The sequence below is a fragment of the Fragaria vesca genome, linkage group LG6 (assembly GCF_000184155.1).
Source record: "Fragaria vesca subsp. vesca linkage group LG6, FraVesHawaii_1.0, whole genome shotgun sequence".
Lineage (NCBI taxonomy): Eukaryota > Viridiplantae > Streptophyta > Magnoliopsida > Rosales > Rosaceae > Fragaria > Fragaria vesca.
Genome location: NC_020496.1, coordinates 25,016,726 through 25,018,729, shown reverse-complemented (window position 1 = coordinate 25,018,729; position 2,004 = coordinate 25,016,726). Strand labels below are relative to the sequence as shown.

At 38.9% G+C, this 2,004-nt stretch overlaps 1 protein-coding gene across 1 annotated transcript in view; it reads right to left on the bottom strand.

Annotated features, from left to right (window-relative positions):
- The window catches only part of LOC101293511 (GDSL esterase/lipase 4-like), a 6,793-nt gene extending 6,274 nt beyond the window's left edge, over window positions 1-519 (bottom strand). Inside the window, exon 1 of the mRNA XM_004305727.1 lies at window positions 100-519. Within this exon, the coding sequence (XP_004305775.1) occupies window positions 100-519 (420 nt within the window). The remainder of the gene's footprint in view (window positions 1-99) is intronic.
- Between the last annotated feature and the right edge of the window lie 1,485 nt (window positions 520-2,004).

Sequence of the window (2,004 nt, the reverse complement as noted above, 5' to 3'; positions counted from 1 at the left end):
TCCTCTAGGACCTTTAAACAAACATTCACTTTGGACTGAAATGCATGTTCTACAACATTGTAGAAAACATAAGAAGGATCATGCATTCGGCGCACTCACTGTTCCTGGATTCGTTTCAGGAAGAATGCCGGCGTCGGCTGAAGCAAAGTTGGTTCCGTCAGTAAAATTATGGGGACCAGGTTGAAGGTAGGGCGGAATAATAGGCACCTTTGCGAAGTGTCGTATGAAATCAGGGACTATACGATCGTCGGAAAATCTCCCGGTGGGACGATGGAAGAAGGTTTCTCCATATGGCCAGAATGTTGCGGATAATTCACGAGCGCTAGTATTAAGGAATTGGTTGTTGCCAATATCAAAAAGTGAGTCACCAAACACAAATAACGCCGCCGCCTTCTGTTCTAGCTCATGCTTGTCGTCCGGCCTATAATTGGACGGACCATGACCGGAAAGAGGGTAGCTAACTGGGTTCAAAAGGCTTACTAACACAGAGAGAATTCGAATGAAACCAAGACTAGCCATATGAATAGCTGATATTTCACTTTCTCACTTCATTTGAACCGTCGGCGATGGCCTTTCTTTCAGTATATGTATTTAAGGGTATGTGTTTAACTTAACTATACTTTCAACACTTGAATGGCAACTGACCTGAACATTTCATTTGAACCGTCGGGGATGGCCTTTCTTTCAGTACATGTGTAAGGGTATATATGTATTTAACTCAACTATACTTTCAACATTTGAATGGCAACTGATCTGAACATTCTCTAAATTATCGATGACCAAACTTTCTTCTATAACTGATCTAAGCTGTATTGCCTGTATGCCAAACCATATGAACGTGTTACGTACGTACGTACACTCATTAGGAGTGATGTATGTCTCAATCACCTTAAACATTCTGCCAAGCCGGTCATTCTCCTTATTGGAATAAGTTGGGTTGATCACTCGGAGGTTCGATCAGACCTAGCCTCTATGATTATGAGGGCTGCCTCACCCCCCTTGTCCAAACTTAATTATTTGTTTGAAGAAAAAAAGGTGTTCCTTGTTCCTGAATTCCTTTTTAATTAAAGAGGAATTATTACATGTACCTGGAACATAAGCCTCTAGGGAATGAGTAATGCTAAGTGAACCATTTTTTGATGCATGAACCACCTAGAGCTCATTTTACATGACAGCTAACGTGACATACCCACGTCATAAAAGTATGACTTTTAGCTTTTAAGTTTATATTTCCTAATTATGTGTATTTTTTTCTTTGATTTTCTTGGATATTATCTTTTAGTCTCTTTTTATTATTAAATCCCATTTTTATTTAGGGTTTCACTAGTAGAAATAAAGACTTAAGCGACGGGAACAAATGGTAGCTTAAGTGCTCATTTTTGTCGCTTTCCAACTTAAGCGACGAAACCAGTGTCGCTTAAGATTCGTCGCATATGTCGCGTCTCATAGGTACTTAAGCAACAAAAACATATAATCCGTCGCTTAAGAAAACGAACCAAGCGACGGGGTTTGTTTATGTCGCCACAGACCTAGGCGACGAATAAATTAACTTAAGCAACAAAAATAGTTCGTCGCTTAAGTTGACCAGCGACGTATGTTTTTCGGTCATTTTACAGTTAAGCGACGAAAAGTGTTTGCTTAGCGACGATTCTTTTTTTGTCGCTATATTTAATGCGACGAATAATTAACTGAGGCGACGAAAATTTTTTGTTGCTTAAGTTGTTCAGCGACGTATGTTTTCTTGTCGTTTTACGGTTAAGCGATAAACCTGTTTGGTTTAGCGACGAGCTTGATTTCGTCGCTCCATTTAATGCGACGAACGTTTTCGTCGCTATAGCCTTATGCGACAAAAGACTTTTTTGGCCTGTCAACTTTTGGCGCCTAATTTTTACTCTTAAGCGACAAAATAAGCATCTTAAGAGACAAAAGTTTCGTCGCTTAGGTTTTAGTTTTTTTGAAAAGAAAAAAAAAAATTTTTATTATTCAGAGAGAGATATTATAATA